The sequence below is a fragment of the Siphateles boraxobius genome, unplaced genomic scaffold (assembly GCF_051911475.1).
Source record: "Siphateles boraxobius isolate OS27281-9 unplaced genomic scaffold, OSU_SipBor_1 7, whole genome shotgun sequence".
Lineage (NCBI taxonomy): Eukaryota > Metazoa > Chordata > Actinopteri > Cypriniformes > Leuciscidae > Siphateles > Siphateles boraxobius.
In genome coordinates this window covers 14,050,583-14,076,273 of record NW_027509197.1, presented here as the reverse complement: position 1 = coordinate 14,076,273, position 25,691 = coordinate 14,050,583, and the positions used below count along the sequence as shown (strand labels likewise).

The 25,691-nt window shown below is 41.1% G+C and overlaps 1 protein-coding gene across 1 annotated transcript in view; it reads left to right on the top strand.

Annotated features, from left to right (window-relative positions):
• Positions 1–1,256: 1,256 nt before the first annotated feature.
• Positions 1,257–25,691, top strand: part of asic4a (acid-sensing (proton-gated) ion channel family member 4a) — a 185,309-nt gene continuing 160,874 nt past the window's right edge. The window contains exon 1 of the mRNA XM_077216169.1: positions 1,257–2,400. Coding sequence (XP_077072284.1) covers positions 1,825–2,400 — 576 coding nt within the window. The 5' untranslated portion in view covers positions 1,257–1,824. The remainder of the gene's footprint in view (positions 2,401–25,691) is intronic.

Here is a 25,691-nt window from a genome sequence, read left to right as displayed (position 1 = left end):
ACGTTTAACCATAAAATCTGATGTTTACGAAGCATTTGTGAACCTGGTGGAGAGTTTTCGGGAATGTCCGTTTTATGCTCAAATTACTCAGAATTTAGACTTATACACAATGAGCCAGACTATTTAAATGTTGAGCAAGTAATCTCATTGGCTGCAGGATCACCAAAGACCAATCAGCTTGTGCCATCTATCTATCTATCTATCTATCTATCTATCTATCTATCTATCTATCTATCTATCTATCTATCTATCTATCTATCTATCTATCTATCTATCTATCTATCTGGTACAGTATATACATAGCCTACTGTACAATTATTTTATTTTACATTTATTTAATTTTATTCAATACAGTATATACATACATTTATTTTATTTTACATTTATTTAATGTTATGCATCCATTTTATGTAACATACATACATTTATGTATACTGTTGTACACTGTATGTGTATGTATGCTGCTGTACATGCTTAATACTAATCAGTACTAAGTAAGAGAGATCAAAAAGTTTGTTTTGGTTCTAGAATTTTAAATGCCTTTCGATAAGCCTAAAAACACTGCTTTTCTCCAAACGTTTCATCCCACAGAGATGTGACCTGTTAAGCTAATTGCATTTATAGAAGAAAACTATGCATTAGGGAGATGCATTTTACATAATTTTGTTTGGCAATAGAAAAACACTATTAACAGCACAAGAGTGCTCGCCTATGAAAGAAGCTAAAAAGTGTGAAAGTAGGGTCAAGATCAATACGTTATTTTCTGCATCTTCTGTGTCATCCGATCCTAGATCGGGAGACAGGCACTAATTTAAATTCGTGCCGGAGCCCGGTGATGCTACCATTAATTCCTGATAAGAAAGGACCATTGTACTGCTTTCCTTAATCTTTGACTGATGCTTCTGCACAATCAATATCCTTTCTTTCTCTTTTTCCCTTTTTCTTTGTTTTTTTTTCTTGAAGATTGATTGTTCAGAGTTGTGAGCTGTTTATGCTCACTCCTCACGCCTCATTATTGTCGCAATTAGGATGTCTTCTGGGACTAAGGTGGGAGTGGATGGGTGGGGGGCCGACATTAAAATCCACTGACCCTCCCGACGTTCTCATCTTGTCCGGGATGTTCAGCGAAGCAGCCTTTGATGGCAACTTATTCTGGTCAAGGGGTAAGAAAGCATCTCAAACAAGTGGATTAAGTGAGAGAGCGAGCGAACGAGAGGGGGCTGCGAGTGTATATGTACGCGTATGTGTGTGTGTGTGTGTGTGTGTGTAAGAGAGAGAGAGAGAGAGAGAGGGAGACGGAGACGGAGAGAGAAAGCGAGAGGACTGAGAGCGTGGGGGGTGTTTGAGTTGCCGCTGCTTGTGCTGGTGAAGAGGAAATAATCACAGTGTTGCTTCCTCATGAATTATTAAGAAGCCCCCCCAGCCTCTTTTAGCTTGAGCCAAAATGCTGCATTTTCATCTGTGTCTATAAAGCAAAGAAGAGGTTTGGTAAATGCTTTTTTGTTGTTGTTGTTGTTGTTTGTTTTCCTAGGTGTATCACAGCTGGTAAGCAGGACTCGTAAGCGTGCTGAACAAGTGCTCAGATGAGCAGTCCGAGCACAGCACCACGAGCATCAGCACTGAAGAGCTGGAACTGAGAGACAGAGGCAATTCCCTCCACTGCACGCGACTGCAACAGCCGCCCTCGCTCTCGCTCTGCATGCCTTTTTTTCCCTTCTTTTCTTTCTGGAGTTGAGATCTTGTTCGTCAGAGCAACGGGAGTTAGTGGAAACTGGGGCTCCAAGCTGTTATCCAAGCATCCCAAACGCAGACCTGGCTGCCCACATGCCGATCGAATTTGTTTGCAAAATCAAATTTGCAGAGGAGGATGAGAAGCAAAAAGGCAACCAGGATGGGGACAAAGAGAGCCTGATTGAGGAGAGCTGCAGCCCCCCAGTCAAGGACCTGGCCGGCTTTGCCAGTGCTAGCTCTCTCCATGGAATTAACCACATCTTTGTGTCGGGCCGGCTGGGCGTCAGACAGACCCTCTGGGCTCTTGCGTTTCTGGTGTCCCTGGCTCTCTTTCTGTACCAGGCGGCAAAGTGTGCCATCTCCTACCTGGAGCATCCTCACGTCACTGCGCTGAACGAGGAGGCCACCCCGGAGATGGTGTTCCCTGCCGTGACCATCTGCAACATCAACCGTTTCCGCTTTTCCGCTCTTACCGACGCCGACATCTACCACCTGGCCAACCTGACCGGCTTGCCCCCAAAAAACAAGGACGGCCACAAGCCCACCGATTTGGAGTATCCAGCACCGGACATGCAGGACATCTTTAACCGGACGGGTCACCAGCTGGAAGAGATGCTGAAGAGCTGCAACTTCAGTGGGCAGAACTGCTCGGCCGGAAACTTTACAGTGGTAAGCTTGAGGAAAGTTTCTGATAGTGGTTTTAAAAGTTGCACTTTTGCTTTAGGAAGTTAACTTTAGAGGAAAAGGAAATGATAAAAAAAACACTTTTGGCCTTTTATTATTAGAATCAAGAACAGTATGGAGGTGTAATGAGCAATAAATGTCCATATTCCTGTATCATATTGAAGGAATAGTGAGTTTATATGCACTTTAGGACTGAATGTTCTGTTCTCAGTTAAAACTTAGGAGTCTGCAGGTGTTGCAAACAAAGTCAATTTATCTTTACAAGAGAAAACAGTTTCTGTCAGCGGTGAGGTGGATAGATATGCTTTCTTCTCTGGTTTCCCCTGTAGTGACTATTCATTTGGACATAGTCTTTGTAAATAGGGCACAGACTGGGCTTGCTACCCTCATTGTGTTCACAGGAGGGATCCTGTTTCCCTGTACTCACGATTTCTTATAATATACCGACAACAGCGGGGAATTCAGCTGTTCTCCTCAAGGGAGAAGAGCAGGGTGCATCTGTATATTTGTTTTTCTGATGTTTGATACCATCACCAGTGTAAGTCGCTGAAAGTGCACATGGCAACAGTATTGCTTTGTAAAAACTCTCGCTCACTTTTCATCCCATCTATGCCAAGAGTGAAGTTTCCTCAATGTTGTATTTCAATCCTGTCACTGCTGGAATTAAATATTTATAGTCTGAAATCATACATGATTTTTGCATTAGCTAAATTGGTTAAAACGAATAAAACAAAATCCATAAGTCCCTCAAGTGCACTCCAGAAGGTCTTATATATGTCCATCATGCCATATTTATTAAAGTTATGTGTAATGATGGATGAATGAATATTGCTTTGATAATGGCAAAGAACATTTGTTAAGTCATAATATGATGTGTTGGACATACATAGCCTTTTCTTATCCTATCCTATTCTTCTCTGTCTTATCCTGATGATAACATGGAGTGACCCTTTGATGTGTCGTAGAGCTTTAGTCTTCTGTTCCACTCAAAGTTCCTCTCTCAGGTAGATACGTATATTCGACCATAAGTACCATTTATGATACAAGAAATTGAAAGTGACAGTTGAGACTCTCTCGGCTTCTCTCTTCCACTGCTACTTTCTTTCACCTCTTCAGTATGGTTTCTCTCCCCATTGGCCACGGCAGGGAAAGTACTGTTCTGCAGAAAAATAAAAGCAATGCTGAGAAGAGAAAGCGGTAAAACATGTGACAGGCAAATGTGAAGTGTTGTCCTCACTGTTGTTTGTGCTTACTGCATCAGACATTAAACAACACATTTTATCACCATCATGTCGTTCCAAAGCTGAATGACTTTTTTCTTTCTTTCTGTGGAGCCCACTGGAGAAATTCTTGAAAATGTATTTTAGTCCAGTATCACTGAATTGGGACTGAAGCTTTCAAGCTTCAAAATGAATGCAAAAGCACCTTAAAAGTCTCATAAAAGTAGTCTGTATGACTTTAGCATTAAATATGCGAGTCTTCTGGAGCCACATAATAGCTTTGTTAGATAAATAGTTGAGGAACAGACCAGAATTTAAGTCGTCATTGAATTAAAATCATCTAGCCTTAGCCTCTTTGATATGTTCTCAGGAGATAATGAGAGAAGTAATGTCTGATTCATGAACAAATTATTCTTTTGAGTGATATCTTTTTATTAAATCGGTTGGTCTGATGATTCATTCACAAACCAGGTCAGATTTAGTTCTTCTGACTCATGACTCTCCTGTTCCATTAGCAGTGATTAATAGCTATTAGAGGGAAGTATTATCACTGAATATAAACTTAAATTCCTTACTAAAAGTTATTGTATTATTTCAAAAGACTTAAGGTGTGGTCCATTAGCAAAATTTTGCAGACAAAAGAAGGTCCATTGTCAATAGTGTAGCAATGTATGAAGCACAGCTTTAGAAGTTCGAATAGCTTTCCGTTGGTCAGTCTGGTGATTCCACTTGACCAACCTGAACACAATACAAAGTCTGCATGGTTAAATTCAGTCACGTGGATTCCTATTGAAATGACTGGATTCTGTCTGTAAAAAATTGCTGAACCTACTAAATGAAAGCCTCAATTACCATTCATTGTAACTGCATGACAAAAAATAATAATAATAAAAAAAAATTGTTTTGGAACAAAATGAGGTTTAGTAAATGAGGACAGAATTTTCTAGATTTATCTTAAGAAGTATTTGTTTCTAAAGATGAGATGGGCTATCCCATGTCAGGCAGGGGCCTCTCATGAGCCACATAAGAACTTCTTTATAAATTAATCTGCTTGGAAAGTTCCCTGCTCCACCATTCTCTCCCATCAGCCCTGTGATCTGTGTCTGAGAGGCTGTCAGTTAGATTAGTTACAGGCATCTTGCTGTCTCCACGCATGACGAGACACTTCCTCCATCCCACGGGCTGCGCAACCCAGGCAGAAAAACAAGGAGCAATTTTGAGAAGCATCTCTTTAGCTTTTCCTGTGTGACAAGATTGCAGATGTAAGAGTAAACGGGATCACTGCGACCATCCCGGAGGCTTCGTATTAACAGCAGACGACTGATATTTTTAGCATGAAGCGTGAGAGATGACCTTAGCTGAGCTCGCTGGCCTCTGGGTGCGTGCGGATCACTAGCCTGAGGAAAAGAGCACACGGCGTGCTCGTGTCTAGCCGATTCCAGATGCTGTGTTTATTTAATGACTGCATCAGCAGGGAAAGCGGTATATTTTCGATCAATCACATCCCTGGCATTTAGCCCCAATACTTGGTTTCCGCAATTGCACTCATAATATGAGCCGTTCATTTGTCATTCCCACGCCCTGTGTCCTAGAGCTCTTCCCGTTCAGAAACACTGCGACAATAATCATTTTACAAAAAGAACAGAGGTACTTTTGAAAGTCTGCATCTTGGATCATCAGATGGTTTCATAATTAAACAAAAGGGCCAAAAATCAAAGAGAAATTTTCAAATTGGATGTGCATATTCATTTCATATTCATTTGTTGCCAAGCACAAATGTTTAATTTATGGTCTTTGAGTTATGCTGATGTTAATAAAAATAGCATTTCCATTTTGCCTCATTGAGGTAAATGAATTATGTAACTGCATTCAATTTAATGTAGCATTTTGTCTCTCTTGTGGATACAAGCACATTAGTCTGGAATGTTCATAAAGTTTGTATTTATGTCAAATGAATAGGTCTTTGAATTACTGAGATTGTCAGATGGGTCCTAATCATTTCAAGGTAGGGCTGTGCGATTAATTTATTTTTTAACCATGCATGATCATGATATCTGCTTATTTTGATTAATTCAGCATAATCATCTGTGATATTGGCTCTCTGGTTATTTATCCTGAAGAAGTTTTTTTCTTTTCTCTTCTTCTATTGACATTTCTGTTAACTTGCATTGATAAAAAGCCTCCACGAGATTTCATGCTTGGGGTTTGCCAGATTTCAAAGAGATTTTCTCAGATACATTTTCTACCTAGTGTTTTACTTAATCGTAATCTTTAGTGTTTTATACACACTCTTTGTGCACTGCGAATAAACAGGCAAAAAACGCTGATGATCTGAAAACACAGACAAACATTAGTGACCTCAACTGAGATATTCTGCTCAAATGAGAGTGTAATAGAGTCAGTGTGTTCCTTTACAAGGCCACTTGAGCTATTTGCTGTTACAAAATCTGTGAGCAATGTTTTACCTTCTTAAGGTTTTACTGTTTTTTTTATAGTGTAGAGATTGTGTTAATGTATATTATAAATAATATAAATAAATAAAACTAAATCAGGAAACTATATAAACCTGTGAATGAGTTGACATTCCCTTGATTTGTGCTTATGTGAAAATGCCAAAACTGATTAATTGTAAAAATAATTTTTTTAAATGAATTTTTAAATGAATTGCAATTACAATATTTGAGCAAAATCGTGCAGCCCTAATTCAAGGAGTCTAAATCAGTGAGAGTTATAGGGTTAGGGGATATAAAATACCATTCATTCAGTGTAAAAACAATAGAGGTCAATGGTTAGTTCTCACCATGATAGAAAAACGTGTCTGCGTGCGTGTGTGTGTGCGTGTGTGTGTGTGTGTGTGTGTGTGTGTGTGTGTGTGTGTGTGTGTGTGTGTGTGTGTGTGTGTGTGTGTGTGTGTGTGTGTGTGTGTGTGTGTGTAGATTTGCAGCATTATTTGCTTTCTGTTTCCCTCAACATGGGGTATAATTAAAACACTCAGCTGTTATTGACTCATGATAATTCCTCACAATAGATATCATAATAAGATGTTTAGACATAATTGAATATAAATAGCTTTGCTTCAATGTTCCTTTCCACCTAACTGTCAGCTCTTGGTGGTGAAGGGGATTGTGTGCTTTAGCTTAGTCCACCACATAGGTAGAGGTCTTTGGTTCTTTTAGCCTGCTCCACCGTGTGTGTTTGCTCTCCCGCTTGCTCTGTTTGCAAATGCATTTTCTGATTTTGTTTTTAGCAAGGACAGATCCCTTGTGCATATATTCCAATGGATAACCGAGTGACACTGACCTAGATTGATCAAAAGCCCAGGGCGAGGACATATATTATTATAGGGCCTCTGTTAGCATTTGTCGGGTCAGTTTTGAACAGGAGAGTTGAGAAGCATGTGAATTAATAGATTTACTCGAACTGAATATGTGTACCAATGGCTCTTGGGGTATGGTGACATATCTTTAATAAAACAAGTCACTTCAGAGTTTTCAAATGTCAGGTGTCTTGTCTTGTGCATTTTGCAGCATTGCACAACTAATCTTTCTTTCATGTGGTTAGAACTGTGACCTAGTTATTAGCACATGTTCCAGACCAAGGGTCAAGATAGTGTTGGTAAATGTCATAACTTGGATGCCATCATCTGGAAGCAAAAGGCATCTTTCTCCATTGGCAGTTATCAACTTTTCTATTCTTATATGTTTTAAAATGTTCTTTATTCCTGTGAGGGCAAAGCTGAATTGTTAGCATCATTACTCCAGTCTTCAGTGTTACATGATCCTTTAGAAATCATTCTAATATGCTGCTCAATAAAAATTTCTTATTATTATCATTGTTAAAAACAGTGCTGCTTAAATTATTTTGGAAACTGTGATACATTTGTTTTATTACAATTTATAAATAGAAAGTTCTAAAGAACAGTATTTGAAATAGAAATCTCTTGTAACATTATTAATGTCTTTACTATCACTTTTGACCAACGTGTTCTTGCTGAATAAAAGTATTAATTTCTTTAAAAAATCTTGGTTGCACTTAAAATTACAGTCCGTGCATATATATATGATTGTTTTTGTTTTTTTAATCACAGATAGTATATATTTTTGAGGGCTCTTAAAAGTGTGAAATTGTTTTTGTTTTGCTGACTTTCATATCCCAATTCAGGATAGTTGCTAATGAAGAGTTTGAGAGTCTTGGCATGGGAACTGAAACATGGCACTTCTATGCAACCGTAGGCCTACTGAGCAAGTGTCATTGAGATGAATAGGTATCTTAATGGATAGCTTTTTCAATAATTATAAACCTCCTTGCTCCAGACACATTGAGCCATGGTGCTTGTGTGACAAACGTAGGTTCAAATCGAGCTTGCATGGTGTCCTAATCCCACAATTTTCTTTTCATCTGTCTACTTTACTAAAATGTCAAAAAAATTATAAAAAATATTGTTCAGTTGTACAAAAGCTGCAGAAGCAGCCAAAAGTTCTGGAGATAGAGCGGTGTCATGTGTGCTTGAGGTACGAGACATGTGAAGGATTTTGGCAGTAACAGGTGTTTCACATTGTGTTGGAGAGGAACTGGCACTCTTCGCTCCTGAGGTAGGATGTCTTTCTCTCCGAGAGCTCTGTGCTGTGTGAGTGACATCAGGTCCCCCTGCGGGCTCAACGTCTGGCTCTTCTCCGCGTTCCCCCCACTTCTCCTTCCGTCTTCCTGACAGAAACACAGGACTGAGGGAGCGTGAAAGTGACCGCAATCCCGTGGGTCTGTCCAAACAGCCGTCAATTAGCCACCCAGTTCCGCTGTCGCAGGTCTCCACAGATTATTGAACCGCTGAACTGACGATACATAAAAATCCCCCACTCAAAGCTTCAGCCTTAAACTGCCTGTATAACAGTTTATCTCTCCTTCAGCACGCGAGAGGCACAATTGTATGTGAGAGGCATAGCTGTAAACATGCTTATCCTCAAGGCATTCCTGCTTTTAGGGGACGTTGGAACTATTGTGAGTGTTTATGTTTGTTTGAAGGAGACAAGGGCAGACGGAGCAAACACACATAGACACACAACCAATCACAGCAGGGCTATTCGAATCCCCGGCAAATAGATCAGCGCTCTTTAGGCTAAACACATCAGCAGCAGCATTCCATAAGACAACCCACACCTGAGACTGATCGCTGTATTATGAATGCAGAGGCGGCGTTTCACTCAGAGAGTTTTTTTCCCTGTGTTACCATTCCTCTCATCATCCTCCGATTTAGCCAGCCGACTACATCCAAAAAGTCTACAGCTCAAGGGATAGCTTTAAACTTGGTGAAAAAAGCAGGGCCCTGATGTTTGGAGGCTGTAAACTCCCTCCAGAGTCCACAGAGACATTAGTTCCCACTTACATTTGTCTCTTTCTGACAAGCTGTCCGGCGAGCTGTTGGAACGAGTGTATGTGAGCGAGCGCGCATACGTGCTTCATCATATACTGATAGACTTGGAGGAGAAGATTGATAGTAACCCCTAACTTCGGCTGTTTGCTTCACCCTCCCTCCTAAATCAATATATTCCTCTGTCAGATTGCTTCCCAGGCCCTGCATGACTAATTATCTTTTTCTTCTGGTTTTGGCGGGAAGTCTGCTGTGTTTGATAATGAGGAGAAACTTATCCGTATGGATACATTTGCACTTCAGCATATAGCTAAATGCATGTGTGCTTATAAAATAATGTAGTGCACTTTTCTAATGCAGCAAGATGGATATACTCTCTGGCATGCTGTTTACACATGCCGCAAGAAATTCAGTTTGAGCTTATTTTTCATTCAGAAGTTCCTCTTCCCAGTGGCTTAGAGGCAATAAGAAAGTGATAAGCCCTGAAGAGGAGCACAGCAGTCGTCTGTCTTTAGTATCTGACTAGATTTTAATCGGGGCGCAAGATGATATTCTGCGTCCAGTTTCCATGCTACGTCAGATATGTCACCACAAATCATAGCTGTTGCTAGGCCCCATCTTTCATCTCAGCCTCTCTTAAAGAGGCTAGATGTCAGCATCCTTTAAATAATTAAATGATTTAACAAAAGTAGTGTATTTTGAAATATATTTTTTACTCTTCCGTGAGTACTTAACATAAATATAAAAAAAAATCTTCTCTTTTAAATCTTTCCTTCCCTTTTAAATCTTCCCTTGTCTGGCTTTTGCTACTCTGAGCAATGCCTGAACTTTGTATTTTGAGCACATCTTGCGTCGTTCTTCCCTCTTCACGATGACTCGCTTGCTTTAGTCCTCAGATGTAAGTCATTTTGGATAAAAGAATCTGCTAAATGACTAAATGTAATGTAAATATATATTTTAATTAATAGTTGCTTTTATTCAGCTAGGATGCATTAAATTGATCCAAAGTGACAGTAAAGACATTTAATGATCACAAAAGATTAATATTTTAATTAAATACAAAGTTCTGCCTGAAACTCTAGATGGCGCAGGCTAATATCCTAAACTTAATCTGCTTGCAATCATTCACATCATTCTCTATAGGGTGTATAGCTGATTGGTTCCTGCTGTATCGATAGCCAATAAGCTCATTCCTCAACCATGGTTAGCATTTGCTGTAGCAATACAGCACGCTTTCAGAAAGCCTCAGAAATTTCAGAAAATAAGACATTGTATAATAATACGAAATGTTTCTGACCATCAAACAGCATATTAGAACATTTCTGAAGGATCATGTGATACTGAAGACTGGATTAACGGTGATGAAAATTCAGCTTTGCCATCCCAGGAATAAATTACATGTTTAAAAATATTCAAATAGAAAACTGTTATTTTAAATTGTAATAATTGTTCACAATATTGCAGTTTTGATCAGATAAATGTAGTCTTTTAGAGACTTTAAAAACATAAAAAAATAATAAAGATTCCAAACTTTTGAATGATATTGTATGTAGAAATTAAAAACTTTTAATTAACCACGATTGATTAATTCATTAAAAGTTTTGTTTTGTGATACAGTACCTAATGCCTTAACTAAGTAATGTTTTAAAATGTATTGTTATTGTAACGTGTTCGCAAAACTTTAAAGTTTCTTGCACATCATATATTTGTCTTCCAATACCACTGCCATTATTGATTTAAATCAACTGACCAAACTGAGACGCTTTAATTTGCTCATTTTGTAGTCAAGCAAGATTAACATTTCCTCAGGATGGAGCTTGAATCTCCACTAGACTAAAATCCTAGAATAAAACCAGCTACAAATACATGTTAAAAATTAATAAGGCTTTGCGAACGGGCTGGTCCGGGTAATGGATGTAGGCTACGTTTCTCTTCTGTCTTCACTGCCACGGTTTAATTACTGCGCGAAAAAGCAGCATATGCTTGAATATCAAATGAAACGTACAAGTGTAAATCTTTGTTCTGTTTAGTGCAGAGAGGGTAAGGCAACATTAAAGTGGAAAATAAAAGAACATAAATGTCACTCAGTGTATTCTGGTCTGCGGTCTAGCAGAGCATGAAGGGCTGGCATGTCTGCTTGGTTGGACGACTACCCTGTGCTCTGAATTATGTCGAATGTCACACACTTGGCACTGCCTTTTGCTGATCTTTGGGGTTTGTTTGTACACTTGCACACATTACGGAGCAGAGTGTACTGTTTCGTAAAATATGTGTTGATACCTCGAACTCCGTGTGCAAACAGGTCGCATACAAATAGCAAATTTAGCATCAGCATCTCCAATTCACATCGGATTGCAATGACAACATTAATTCAGAATTTGTATTTATGTATTTATTTGTTTGTTTATAATGTTTTGTTTCTTTTTGGTTAATTGATTGTTGAATAGTTCCTGAAAAAAAAACTTGACCTCTCACAATTCATAGCTTTGTGTGAGTCAACTGTCAGGTTTCTGAAATGAATACTAATAGATAACTGCTGCTGTTGTGCGGTGGCTTTCGTCAATATAATGTGAGAAAATAAAATCGTCAAACTGCTATAAAACTGTGATCACACTATCAACTGTTTGTCAAGAATCGCCACATAGCCTGTAGTACTCAAACTGTGAGCATCACGTGGTCGCACAGTGAATCTAAATCTTAGTAAAAACAAAGAGCGAATATGTTCGTCTCTGTTTTGAGCAACAAACCCTTTTCCTTTAATCCTTCCCTCAGGAGACAGACGCAGAACCCCCCTCTCTTCAGCGCAGATAGCAGAGCTGAAGGCTCTTGAACACAAGCTTCCAGACGGGAATGCTTTTTTGTTTTTGTTTTTTTCTACGAGCAGCAGTGAATTGGATATACTGTTTGGATTAACAAAAATGCTTCCAGCTAATTTTTATTCATTTAATTCTTTATGGACTTTTATTGGTCCATTGGTAGAACTGTTTTTATTTGACATTTGATGGAGCTTATGGAAGTTTTTCAGGGCTCTTAGCTTGTAAATTCAAGTACGTTTAGTGTGGGTATTGTAAGTTTCGCTGCATCCAGCTCACTGAAAATAATCTCAGTAACTCTCTAGTAATTTTATGCAGCATGTTTATTTGTTAGAACTAATAAGCCGCATTGCGTGTGGTAAATGATACTGAAAATGGTCCTGTGTGACTGTAATTATCTTGCAACAAACGAGTCTTAACGAGGAGCTTAGAATGGGCCACTTTGGACAACTAACTATCTACAAAGGCCCTAGGCACACGTAAACGGACACGAAATGATTATTTCCTCAACATTAGAGCTGCACGATTCTCAATAAATTGAGAATCACATTTTTCACGATTCTCCCACGATTCTGAACAGACAGCTTAACAAAAAACAACTACATGTAATTTACTAGAGGTTTTGACAAAATGATAATTGATGCAGTCTATTTAAAAATGTTTAAATCACTTGAATGAATAATTATTCCCATAATTATTAAAAATCAATGAATGATTCAATGACTCACCCAGAAATACTATTTTGACCGTTACCAAACAAATCAGTGTTTGTATCTGAACTATAAACTTTTATCCCAGTACTTTTGTGATAATTTGAATATTTGTAACACATAAGTAATGATTATATGGGGTTAAAAAGACTGTTTGTGAAGCTGTTTAATACCTATATATGACAACTGCTCTCTCTGGGTCAGCGGAAGCTGGAACACAGATTTGAATCATCCAGTGTGGTTTTGTCAAAGGTTAAAAAGACACAGACGGATTACTGTCATTTAGGAATAAGATCACGTGGGTGTTTGAATCGAGATCGCTTTTAACTCTTTCCCTGTTTTGAGAACGTTTTATTCTAGCTTCATGCATTCCTTTTTCATCAACACGTGAATTTGATTATGTTTAGTTAAAAAAGTAACATTTTGATCAAAAAACAGTGTGAATACAACTGTTGTGAATACAACCAATATATGGCTGACAATGCCGTAACAATGACGTTCACAGTGAGGTACGCAGCACATTAGCCAGTCATTCATCTCAAGGTTTCATCGATGTTGACAAACCACTCGACCTTCAGATGCATGGAAATGTCATCTAATTCATCAAGCTCTTGCTTGATTCGCCACCCCTCATTTTCCAATCCAAGTACATTTCAGTTATGAAGTGTCTCAAAAGAACGTCTCAGGTTACTATTGTAACCATAGTTCCCTGAGAACAGGGAACGAGACGATGCGTCCATCGACGCCATGGGAACGCCCCCAGCGTGACTGCGTCTGAAGCATCTATGTCAACTAGTCCAATGGAAAGAATGAGCGTCACGGGCGGGTGACGTCATGACCAGGATATGATAAAAGCACATCCGGTGCAAACCGGCATTAGCTTCGAAAATTGCCGAAGCAAGCCGATCACAGGGATGCAGGAAGTATGGCAGGGTGACGCATCGTCTCGTTCCCTGTTCTCAGGGAACTATGGTTACAATAGTAACCTGAGACGTTCCCTTACGAAGGGAACTCAACGATGCGTCCATCGACGCCATGGGAACGAGAATACCCAAAGCGCCAGACTTTCAAATGCCTGAGTGTCAGCCTGTTGTCACACTGCACCAAGCACCTGGGATCCTGGGGCAGCATCCAGGTCCAAGCTGTAAAACCTCATGAATGTGAGCGGTGAGGACCAGCCCGCCGCATCACAAACGTCTTGGAGAGAACTCCAGATAATACGCTTAGAAGCCATACTCCTAGTGGAATGAGCCCTGACCACCAAATGGTTGGCCAGAAGACTCACAAGCAAGAAGAATAGTCTCGACTATCTATATGCTCAATAGGTTGGATTTTCTCGACAGAGAAGTCCGATGAACATAAGTGTCCAGTGCTCGCACTGGCACAAGAGGTTCAGCTTTTCCTGGTCCGAAAAATGGGGGAGGACAGAAACCTGCAGCACAATAGGCCTCGGAATAATGGTAGGCACCTTTGGAACATATCCATGTTTCGGGTAAGATTGCCTTGGCCATCCCGGTGCACTCAAGGCAGGTGGGGACCGAAAGGGCCTGAAGGTCTGACTCTTATAGGGACGAAATAGCTAGCAGAAAATAGTCTTAAAAGAAAGGAACTTCTCTGAGACCAAATCTAAGGGCTCGAAGGGAGCCCCAGATAGGCCTTCTAGAACTATTGCAAGGTCCCAAGCCAGCACCTTAGTGCAAGTTGCATGCCTCAGCCTCAAAGTGCCACGAAGGAAACGAGTGATCAGGGGGTCTCGACCCAAAAATGTACTACCCACCAGGGCGTGGAAAGCCGCAATGGCCGCCACACATATTATACCTTAAGCGTGGAAGGACATAGACCTGATACAAAGCGTTCTTGCAGAAACTCGAATACTGTGTTTACTGAACAGTTAACCGGATCCCACTGACGCTGGTAACACCAAGAAGTGAAAAACTCTCGAAATAGTGAATATAGTTTCCTCGTAGCGGGAGCTCTGGAGCTTAGAATGGTCTAAACAACCTCGGTTGAGAGACCACTCTCTATGAGTTGGGCCCCCTCAGAGGCCAAACCCACAGTTCCCAAATCCCCTGCCGGGGGTGCAATATTGCATCCCCTGCCTGAGACAGAAGGTCTCTCCTGATCGGGACCTCCAAGGGAGGTCCGTCGAGGAGAAAAATTAGGTCCGCAAACCAAATTCAGCTCGGCCAGGGTGGTGCTACTAAATAGGCTTATTCCATCCTGGCGGATTCACTCCAGAACTCCTGGGAGCAGAGCAACGGAGGGAAATGCGTACAGACGTAGCCTCGGCCACGTCTGCACCATAGCATCCAGCCCCGAGGGGACTGGTTGAGTGAGGGATAACCAGAGTGGACAGTGCGTCGTATGCTGAGACGAGAACAAATCCACTTCTGCCTGGCCGTAAAACTCCCATATTTGCTCCACCGCCTCGGGGTGGAGTCCCCTGGCCTCAGCCCCTGCCTCGACAGGGTGTCTGCTCCAATATTCTGGCCCCCCCCGGAATATACACTGCCCTCAGACAGCGTAATTTCTTGAGGGACCAAAATAAGAGGCCACCAACGTGTTGTCTGTGGGTCAAGAACCAGAGTTTCCTCCATATAACCAAGGCGCGGGGATACTGCCGCGTGATCTTGATCGTAAGGAGTGGGTTTCCCCTCAGGGAGAACCCTCTGGTCCTGAGCCACCTCTGTAAAGGTCTCACGTACAGCAGGTCAAAGGGTATCACATTGGACGCTGCTGCCCTGAGGCCTAACAGTCACCAGAACAACACATGATGGCCCCTCAGGTCTGGGAGGAGATGTCTCAAAGCATTGAAGACGACCATCATCTCTAGGCAATTCATGTGCCAAGAGAGATGATGACTCCTCCACAAGCCCTGAGCTGAGCGGCCTTCCAATACCGCTCCCCAGCCGGTGAGGGAAGCATCTGTCGAGATCACAACTCGATGGCAAAGAGCTCCCAACACCGGACCCTGGGTTAAGAACCAGTGTTTCCTCCATATAACCAAGGTGCGGAGACACCGCCGCGTGATCTTGATCATACGAAGTGGGTTTCCCCTCGGGGAGAACCCTCTGGTCCTGAGCCACCACTGTAAAGGTCTCATGTACAGCAGGCCAAAAGTTATCACGTTGAACGCTGCTGTCACAAGACCCAACAGTCTCTCTAACTGTTTTACAGTGCGTGACTGGCCTAGCCTCAGCTCTTTTGTGGCTGTTAGGATAGCAGCTACACGAACGGGCGACAGAGTGGCCCGCATCGTCACTGAATCCCATACCACACCAAGGAAAGTGGTTCTCTGTACTGGAGAAAGCACACTCTTCTTGGCATTGAGCCTCAACCCCAACATCTGCATAGGAGCGAGAACGACACCTCGGTGCCGAACCGCTAACTGTTCTGATTCCGCTAGAATCAGCCAGTCATCTATGCAATTCATAATGCATATGCACTGCAGCCTGGCGGGGCCAGAGCAGCGTCTACACGCTTCGTGAATGTGCGGGGTGATAGAGCTAGACCGAAAGGAAGTGCCTGATACTGGTGTTCTTTGCCCCAAAGAAAACCTCAGTAACCTCCTGTGCTGAGGGAGGATGGAGATATGGAAGTATGCGTCTTTTAGATCTATCGTGACAAACCAGTCCTCGGATCTGATTTGAGTCACGATCTGTTTGAGTGTCAGCATTTTGGAATTGAGTTCCAGCACCAAACACTCCAACAGACGAAGATCTAGTATGTGACGCAGCTCTCCATCCTTTTTTGGAACAATGAGATAACGACTGTAAAGACCCGACGCAATGTCGGGTGAGTACACCTGCTCTATAGCTTCCTTTGCTAACAGGGCCTTTACCTCTTGCTCCATTACCAGAGCCTGCTCGGGATGCACCACTGTGGGCAGCACCCCGTTGTAACGAGGAGGACGAGAACCAAACTGGATTCTGTATCCTTTCTCTACAATCTGCAGGACCCAATGAGAAATATTCGGCAGAAGCTTCCACGCTGCCAGAAAATTTACTAAGGGAACCAGCCTCTCGAGGCTGGTCTCTGGTGTTATCGAGACAGCCAATTCCGGAGCCTGAAACATAATGGCAGGAACTACCTGAACTGGCCGCTCTAAGGCCCCCCTCAGAGGGCGCGAAACCGATGCTGTGCCGCAGCATAGCATCAGCGACTCGCTGGAGACCGCTGCGCCCTGAATCACCGAGGGTGGCAGGGTTGGCAGAACGGTCTCGTGAGGACCCCGAAATGGAACGGGCACCTTAAAATGAGGTGTACACCGCTCCACTTCGGTCGGGGCTGTCCTCACAGGCCTGATGCGTGAACATCAGGACCTTTTTTTCTTTTGAGCCGCAGCCTTCTCAGCGTGAAGAACGGTCCTCGGATCCGGCTTCTGCTTTGAAGGCTTTGGCTGCTGTGTTGTGTATGAGAAACTAGACGGCTGGAGCTGCTCACGCCCAGCAGCCCCAGGGGGTTGGACATAGCGAGGGAGAGATTATCTTGTATCTTTCTCTATGATTCCCATCAAATTGAGCCAGAGGTGTCTCTCAGTGACCACAAGGGCTGCCATCCCTGAGAGATAAATCTGTGGCCCGACGGAGTTCTCAAACCCCATCGGGCCAAACTCCCTCACTTCTGTCCAAATACCGCAGCAGGTCAGCCTGATATGCTTGTAGCACTGCTATGGTGTGCAAGCAGGCCCATGCTAGACCCACTGCCATATATGCTTTTCCCACTAGATTAAAAAATAGTTTTCTTTAATGGTTTAGTGAGAGAAGCCGACGCCTTCAGGTACAATACTGAACCGGGAGACAGATAGCTCGCAAGCGTCTGTTCTACCCGGGGTATTGCCCCATAGCCATACCCTCTTAACCCCCAAATATCTGAATATACATGAATGTGGGGGCTAAAAGACAAGAGGAGTAAGGCTTTTTCCATGATCTAGACAGCTCGCTGTGCAGATCGGGAAAAATGGAAGGCCCCGTGATGGAGGTGGAAAAACAGAGGGAAGGAAACTCGTTTAATCTATTTTATTTTTAGGACGAGTGCCCCCTTATTTCTGCTGGCCATAAATATTTAATTTATCTACAGCCTTAGTAAACACTTCCACCAGCTTATTATTTTTATATATATTTTATATATATTCACTTTATTTTATATATAATATATAAACTATCATATATATATATATATATAGGTTATATATATATTTCTCATACGCTGGGGAAAGAGATGGCAAATTCACTTCCCCCATGATTGTGTCACTTTCAATGCCCAGCACATCTACCTCCTCGGAGGTAGAGCACTGAAGCATTGATTTCTCTCTCTCCCCGGGCGGAAGAGACCGCAGCGCGGGCTTCCGAGACCGGCGAGAGAGCACTGGATCCCTCGTGGAAAGGGAGGAGATAAGATCCGCGGACCCGTCTCCAACCCCGTAAAGAGATCCTATTCGCGATCCACAGGAATGCATTCTCCGCGCTGCCTCGGCAGACGCGGGACCTGTCACCCTGAGAATTGCGAGCCCGGCCACTTTCCTCGAAAAGTGACAGGCGGGAGCGGAGCATGCGAAGCGAAAGCTTCTCACAATGTTGGCAATCAGCCCCCTCGGAGGCTGATACCGCATGCTCTACTCCCAAACCCATCACACAAAGCTCGTGTGTGTCCCTACTCGTTAAATAGCGCGAGCAGGGAGAACACAGAGTTTGTGCAATTGTTTAGTTTCCATAAATATATATATCAGACAGACAACAGTAAATATAACAGACAGTTTGACACAGATCGCTTGCTGAGGCAACAGAAGCTGATGCCGGTTTGCACCGGATGTGCTTTTATCATATCCTGGTCATGACGTCACCCGCCCGTGACGCTCATTCTTTCCATTGGACTAGTTGACATAGATGCTTCAGACGCAGTCACGCTGGGGGCGTTCCCATGGCGTCGATGGACGCATCGTTGAGTTCCCTTCGTAAGGGAACACATTACACTGTAATGAAACCACTAGAAAGGACAAAATTACTTTGCATCATGCCACAGAGTGAAATGGGATGCAGCATCTATTTCAGCTGTGTTCTTTAAAGACCCATTGTATGAAAAATGCATGACTCTGCATTGGAAATGACCTTGTGGAGTATAATTATTTTGTAATTTAGCAGTGGGTACGTATGCTAACTCTTAAACTGTCTTTTTTATTTTTGCAGATGAAGTTCATGTTTGCAGTGAGGCTTTTTATGATTTCAGTTAGTAAACTGACTTGTCGTATAAAGCACCTTCAGGAGAAATTCGGGCTAGTTTTCTGCAGCCGGCAGGATTTCAGTGTTGATAATCAGGGGGCTGACATACTGAGTGAAATTTTTCTGACACCGTTGGAGCACTAATGGCTAAGGCTGTTTACTACAGTAAGCTGTAGTTGCACACATGCTGTAGGCTAAAGCTGTTTGTGGTCACAGAACCAGCCAAAACACAGCCCTGACGTAAATATGTAAATCATAATTGTGGCTACCTACCCTGTCCCATTTTCTTCTTTTAGCATTCACCCAATTTAAACAGAGTTTGAAGGACAGAAAGAAAATTTTAGCTTTTTTGTTGTTGTTACCAAATAACTTTTATTATAATACATTTTTACTCCCAGACAGAAAGTATGTAGCTCAGTCTTCTTGTAAAAAAGGTTTCCTGCATTTTCCCTGAGCTCAGAGAGTACTGTCAGTTCGGCGCCTGTGTCTGAAGTCTGTTGCTTTTGATGTAAAATTTGCTCTGTGTGATTCAAGGCCATGTCGGACATTTGCAGTATAAGAACTGCTGGCAGCAGCTGGGACCCACTAAACGGCCACCCAGTGTTCTTGACACGTTCATAACCAACAGAAGGAACACATTTCAGTGTTCGATATTCAGCTGGACTTTTTTTAGACACGAAGATCTATATACATGGGTTACAACAGTCTGAGACCAATAATGGAAATGTTTAAATTTTAAAAAAAAATTTGCTAAATAATACTACTTTTCACTTGGGTGTAATATACATTACTATTTAAAGTTCAGGGTCAGTAATTTCTTTCTTATGCTCACCATTATTATTATTTTTTTACTAATTACAACTATTATTACATCATCACAGTTAAAACATTTTTTCACAAACTGCTCTGAGACTTGGGTTGAAGATCCAAATGCAGCTTAATTGGGACAATCCAGAATTGTAATCCATATAACAAGCAAAGGGCCAAACAATCCAAATAAGCAACAGGGCAGAAAGCACAGGCAAAAGGGTAATCCAGAACAACGTGCACTATATCTATCAAGGCCTTTTCGCAGTGCAAGCGCCGATCTAAACGGTGTCTAACAAATTTCTCGACAACCGACGACAGCACTGTGCCGTTGATGGTGACGTGAGGGGAAGCAGGAATGTTCTGAGCCATCCCCACTGTCTTACTGAGGCTTATGGTAAGTCCGAACTCTGTGCAGGCTGCGGCAAAAGAATTGCACATCTCCTGAATTTCTTGTTCAGAGTGAGCCTCGACGGCAGTGTCGTTTGCGTTGAGCAACTCAAGCAACAGCAACTCGTAGAGTGCACAAGGACGCACTTTACCCTGGTTCTGGCCCTCAGGCGAGCCAAGCTGAAGAAGTTGCCATCATACCTGGTATGCAGCAGAACCCCAACCGGATCAGGAAACGCCTGTCGCAGCACAGCCGAGAAATAGATGCCAAACAAGGTGGGAGCGAGGACACACCCCTGCTTTACTCAGCAGTATACATCAAACTCGTTTGATTTGACCTCACTCGTACAAATTCGTATGATTTTTGCTAAATCGTACATATTTTACGAGTTGCACAATTCGTATGAATTCGTACAAATGACCTACCCCTAACCCCGCCCCTAAACCTACCCATCACTGGGGTTTAGAAAAATTGTACGAATTCGTACGAGTGAGGTAACGCATACAAGACTTCACCAAGAATGACAGAACATAGAGGGCTTATATAGGCAGAGTTAACAAGGTAATGAGACACCGTTAAAATAATCGAGCATAATGAGTCCAGACAGTGAGATATGGGAAATGTAGTTCATGGTGAGATAATGTAGATGGAAGGAGGGCTTATTATTATGCAAAATCTTATTAATTTTGTTTTTAATTTTGAAATGTTGAGATCTCAGACTTTTTGGACCCCTCTATATGCTTAGACATTAGCATTATACTTGTGTTTGCTTTTAAAGATAGACGTATGGTCATTTTTTAATAGAAAGTTGGTAAAAAAATACAGAACCCTATTGAAAAAGCAGTATCATACCAAACTCAACTGGATATTATCCATTTATTTTCTTGCAGCCCAGGTTGTGACCTCTTTCAATCATAGTGTTGTCCTTTCACCTGACAGTGCTCCCAAAGATTAATTCTGTTTGTCCAAATGTATGGTAATGAGAAAGTTGGGTGGATTTGATTGTCAATAACTTGAAATACGTCCCTGCTCCCTAAATGCTTGTGCCGTTCAATAACCTATTAAAGTTGAATCACAGATAAGTTGGCGTGCATCAGGAAAGCAATCTGAAATTTGTGCTGACATTGATCCAGCAGGAAAGGACCTGATGGCTCCGATTAACACTTGTGTCCCTGGAGAGGCAGGGAGAGAGAGATGCTGGGCTGTTAATATCGTGTCATGTCCCTGGCTTTACCCGGCAGAATGAGCTCCGTTTATGAGCTCCATATAAAATGTAAAAGCAAACAATTCTATGACTCGCCGCAGAATTGTATAAATAATTTGATCATGCTTTCTGTAGCATGAAGCAGATCAAATTGATTGATTTCTTTTTGGTAAGTGTTACACCTGTTCACTTTAAAATGTGGAATTATTCCAAACAAAACTAGTCTAGTCCTCATTCATTCATTTCAAATTGTGACTCCTGAGAGCTCTAAGATTTTCGCTTGGTGCCTCTTTTGGAGAGAACTCTGCATTAAAGCAACTTAAATTTTAGTGGATTTTGCACAAATAGCCAAATTAAGTGGTCAGAACAGAAGTCCATGTTGAATATTTCCCAAAACGCATTCCCAAAACTGAAAATGTCAATGAGATCTGCAAAAGTAAAAATAATGCCTCACCCTTCTTTTGTATTTTAATTAATTTGGTTATGCAGCCAATGATAAGGGCATCATTTAGAGTAAATACATCTATTAATGAGAGATAGAACTCTTGACATTGTCCTTGACATTCTCGTCGGGATTAAAGAACAGCTAATGGAGCACCTCAGGAAGGCCCGTTAAGACCAGGAATAAATGTCACAGCTGTTCAGTCACAAATCACAGTGCAATTTTTCCCCTCTTTTCATCCTTCTTGACCTTCATGCCCTGTTCTTGAGAAAATGAAGAACGTTAACATTTAGTTTATGCATAATTCCCATGAAAGAAGCTCAGAATCCCATTTGCCTAATAGAGAGTGAATGTATGTTGACTGAAGATGATATTACAATACAAACATCATATATTCTACAGTGTGAGCTGGACAGTCAGGAGTAGGTTCTTGCCATGCAACCTCGACAGCTAGCAAAGAGCAATGCTGAGGGAAGGACCTTTGAAACTATAGTTATAATTTATAAGCTTCAACTAGTTGAAAGGCATTTTGTAAAATTTTTCTTAATCAGTATTTCTGTCTTGTTTATTAGTAAAAAAAAACAAAAAACTTTTACTTAAAAAGCAACATTTGATATGCTATTAAAGTAGTCCTATTATGCTTTTTCACTTTATCAACTTTAGTTAGTTTAGTAATGTTGCTGTTTGCGCATAAAAACAAATATCTGCAAGTTTACAAGGCTCAAAGTCCACTCCAAATGGAGATATTCTCTTTAACAGAAAACACTTTAAGAATTACAACACTCAGTTTGTTGGGACTACAATACGCTACAATACTCATTTACATAATCCCTACCCATAAAATATGCACAGAAGGGGGTGAGGCCTGGTTGAGCTGCGCTAGAGAAAACAAATACCTGCTTTAGTAGCATGTTGTCGCTCTTTGTTACCCCTTTGTTTGGCATTCCTAAGGTGGACAAACTTAGAAAACAGTGGTTAAAATGTATTACTATTATTTTTAACTCTGTTCCTGAACCCCAGTGTGCTACACATTCTATGGAGGACAGCTTCAAGAACCTAAGAGAGTACAAAGCCGGCTGTGATGGCCAGGATTTATGCCACACAATTCTTATACATTCATCTTTGCATTGATCAATAAATAAATAAAAGGACATTACAATTGTCACAAGATGAAGAAGATGAAGACGAAGGTAGACAGAATCCAATATGAAGTGATTTTAATATTACAACAAACACAGGAACAGACATAAGGTTTAACTGTGCATGCGTGAAACATGGGGTAAACACAACATGCAGACATAAACCAACCACCAAAGACTGAAAACAGGAACTTAACACAGAAATATTGAAATGATAATGAACAGGTGTGATGATTAGATCTTAGATGATTTATCCATGACAACTGATGACTGGCAGGAAAACCCAACAAAGGAACACATGATGTGACTGATGAAAACTGTGACAACTAACTGTGTATTGGTTTGTTTTTGTTTAGTTTGAGTCAGTGCACAGGCTTATTTATTTATTTATTTATTTATTTATTTATTTATTTTTTGGCTTAAGGTTAAACAATTAAAACCAGTTAAAAATCCTCTTTGGCTAAAATGCGATTTTAAAAACATAGCTAAAATTGTTCATTTTTTTATTAAGATGACTTGAAATGTTTAGTACCTGGTGTGTTGAGGGAATGGACCAGCCTAGTGACAAAGAAGTTCAAACAGGAACTGTTTTTATGGATATTTTAAAGGAAGTGAGAATGTACAAACTTTGATGCATTAGAGGGGACATAGGAAAATGTGATGTCTTATCAATGTGACTTTTGTTTAATAGAATTCACTTTTTTTTCTTGCTTTTCAAAATTCAATAAAGACTGCCACAACTGAAGAGCACTTTCCCACCTAACAATTTATGGTTCCCAGAACGTTCTGGGAACGTTAGTTTTTGGTTGCGGGAATGTTCCCTTAAGGTTAGGGTTAAGGTTAGGTTTTGGTTCCCATGGAAAGCTTTCTTAACGTTCAGGGAACGTTAGTTTTTGGTTACATTGCAACCTTTAGGGAACCTTCCCCTAACGTTGCAACCTTTAGGTAACGTTCCCCTAATGTTCTTTTTTTACATTCCCCTTACCTTTAAAAAACTTTAACAACCAATTTTATTATTACTTTAAACTGTCTGTGCATGAGCAGGAATGAATTATTATATATAAGCAGGAATGAATTAACAGGCAAACTTGATGGGATTTAAAACTTTAATATACAATATAAAATGTAAAAAAATAAAAAAAATATAAAAGGCCTAAAAATAATACAAGAATTACAATCAGCTTTATACAGTTTTAGTTTACAACCAGTGCTTGAAGTGGGAAAAGAAAGGTGCCGGTACTCTCTTGCATTGGCAAATCATGACATTTGAGATTTCTACAGTGAAAAACAAAACTTATAACAAAACTTATTGTTATTTAAAACAAGTCATGCGTGTATGCACGTGCGTGCGAAAACGGAACTCCTCCAAGCCTGCAAGTCCAAAAATACATTTAGATTATACATTTTATTTAATTAAATGCATTTATGGTGAGATTATTATATTTTCATGTCAATCTGTGTTTTGACCACGAACCATGAGCTGTCACTTTAATTCATCGCGTGCAGCACAGCAAAAATAGACTCGGAACGATCTCTGCACTGGTGTATACGCACAGCACCAGGAGCGCATTGACGGACCGCATGCGCGTGCTGTGTAAAAGCTCGAACCTGTTAACATGGGTGCGGAAAAAATACGCACTGCATACGCACAGGGGCGCGGCTAGAAATGTTGGGCCCTATGAAAGAATATGAGGTTGGGCCCCCTACCCCACCCATTCCATTAATAAAATCGATCTCTGGGGGCCCCAAAAGTGTGTGGGCCCTTAGAATCGTCCTAACTTTTCCCCCCTTAGCAGCACCCCTGCATACGCACTGCAAACGAAGTATATCAACGGGCGTGACACTGGCGCCTTTTCTGTCAGTGGTCGAGTACCGGCTACATGCGAGAAGTAGCGGTACGCAAGAAAAAGTGCAGGTACGCTTAAGAGTAAAATGTAGAAGTGCCGGTACTGCGTACCGGTGAGTACCGCCCCACTTCGAGCACTGTTTACAACTATACGAATAAGACATATCAATACAAGTACAAATGGAGTGGGTTGAAGATTGCAAAGTAATAGTGCAAATGTAGTGTGCAAGATGCATATTGGAATGATAAATTATGTAATGTGTAGGTGAATGGCCAAAGTGGCAAAAATACTTTATTTTAAAAATATAGAAAATGCAGATTGTCAGGTTCTGGAAAGCCTTCTTTGCCTTTCTGCCCTGCAGACTATACTGTTTTAGCACGTCATTGGTTGCTACTCGCCGTAGCATGCGACGGAGTCAATTGCTCCCTGTTTGTGGTTATGGTCTTTTGTTTGTGCTAATGCTCATTGCAGATCCATCACACCGGCTATGCACTAAAGTTTCTCCTGAAAGACAGAACAGTTCCCACTTAGAGCTCAGGATAAGTTGTTTATGGATCAGCCTGTAAGCATGTTTTAATTGTTGTTATGTTTTCTGTTATAACTTTTGTTGTTGCTATAGGATGTAAACAACGGGCAAGACTTTTAGCTCTGCTAGCTTTTAACATTTACAGAGCATGCGCTAAGCAGTTCGCCAATCACAACACACTGTTCAGCTAACCAATCAGAGCACATTTTGTATTTCAGAAGGAGGGGCTTCAGTGAAACAGGAACAAAACAATGTTTGAGACAGACTGGCAAGAGAGGTTCTGCAATAATGTAAAATATGTGAAAAATAATGCGTTTTTCAAAGAATCAAGCATTAAATCCTATTCTAGTACACCCTAAAAACAAAAACAAGACTGAAACAGGGCATAATAGGACTCATTTCAAGACTGTTTTTTTGATAGAGAGATATATAATATTGAATTAAGTTTCTTTACCAACGTTATATCTCACAGCAATTCATAAGATTTCATACGAATTCATAACATCTCACTTGTAGGTTTTCATACGATTTGTTTAGACGCCAGTAAGGGGTAAATTTAGTCAAACTCCAACAATCAGTGCAGATCACATAATC